At 51.5% G+C, this 894-nt stretch overlaps 1 protein-coding gene across 1 annotated transcript in view; it reads right to left on the reverse strand.

The window, feature by feature from the left end:
• The window catches only part of RTEL1 (regulator of telomere elongation helicase 1), a 52,776-nt gene extending 51,920 nt beyond the window's left edge, over positions 1-856 (reverse strand). The window contains 1 exon segment of the mRNA XM_019472998.1: positions 749-856. Coding sequence (XP_019328543.1) covers positions 749-850 — 102 coding nt within the window. The 5' untranslated portion in view covers positions 851-856.
• Between the last annotated feature and the right edge of the window lie 38 nt (positions 857-894).

Raw genomic sequence — 894 nt, forward strand, 5'->3', positions numbered from 1 at the left:
CCCCCAGCCAGCTTTCCCCAGTTTATGTACTGAGCATGACGTCCCATGGTATGGAATGTCCCTTTGGCCAGTTTGGCTGTGCCCCCTCCCAGCTTCTTGTGCACCCCCAGCCTTCTCAGTCGGTAGAGCATGGGAAGCTGAAAAGTCCTTGGCTAGTGTAAGCACTGCTCAGCAACAACTCAAACATCGGTGCCTTATCAACTTTGTTCTCCTTCTAAATCCAAAACACAGCACTGTACCAGCTACTAGGAAGGAAATTAACTCTATCCCTGCCGAAACCAGGACACGGAGATCCGTTAACCAACTCCAGAACAAAGACAACTATTGTAAAAACCCTTTTCTTACCTGGCGTTCAGTAAGATTATCCCACCGCAGATAAAATGATGAATTACACTAGCAGTCCAAGGACTTAACAACACAAAACCGAATCCCAGATACCTAAGGGCAGACTGCATGAACACCCGGACTACTCGCTCAGCTTTTCTTCCTTTTCCCAGGTTAGGCAGAGGCATCCCACCCGCACCCTCACCGCCTGCGCGCTCCTGGGCCTGTCATAACTACGCAGTAACATAAAAATACAAGTAAAAGAAGGTCGGAGAAGATTTGGAAAAGGCGCGATACGGACAACAAAAAGTAAACTCGAATTCCGACGACCTCTTTTTAGAGAGTTCACGGGTTTTTTTACAGCCAGAAACGAAAGGCAGGTAGCGAATGAACCGAAACGCCTCCGGGCGGGGGCGGCGCTCACCTTCTGCAGACACTCGAGCACCTTGGCCATGTAGGCTTCCTGGCACTCGTAGGGCTGGAAGGGGAAATCCACCGTGATGCCGTTCAGCGTTATCCTGGGCATGGCTCCCGTCGGGCACCTGCAACGAAGCCCAGGCCCGCGGTCTA

The sequence above is a fragment of the Aptenodytes forsteri genome, unplaced genomic scaffold (genome assembly GCF_000699145.1).
Source record: "Aptenodytes forsteri isolate BGI_AS27 unplaced genomic scaffold, ASM69914v1 Scaffold422, whole genome shotgun sequence".
Classification (NCBI taxonomy): Eukaryota; Metazoa; Chordata; class Aves; order Sphenisciformes; family Spheniscidae; genus Aptenodytes; species Aptenodytes forsteri.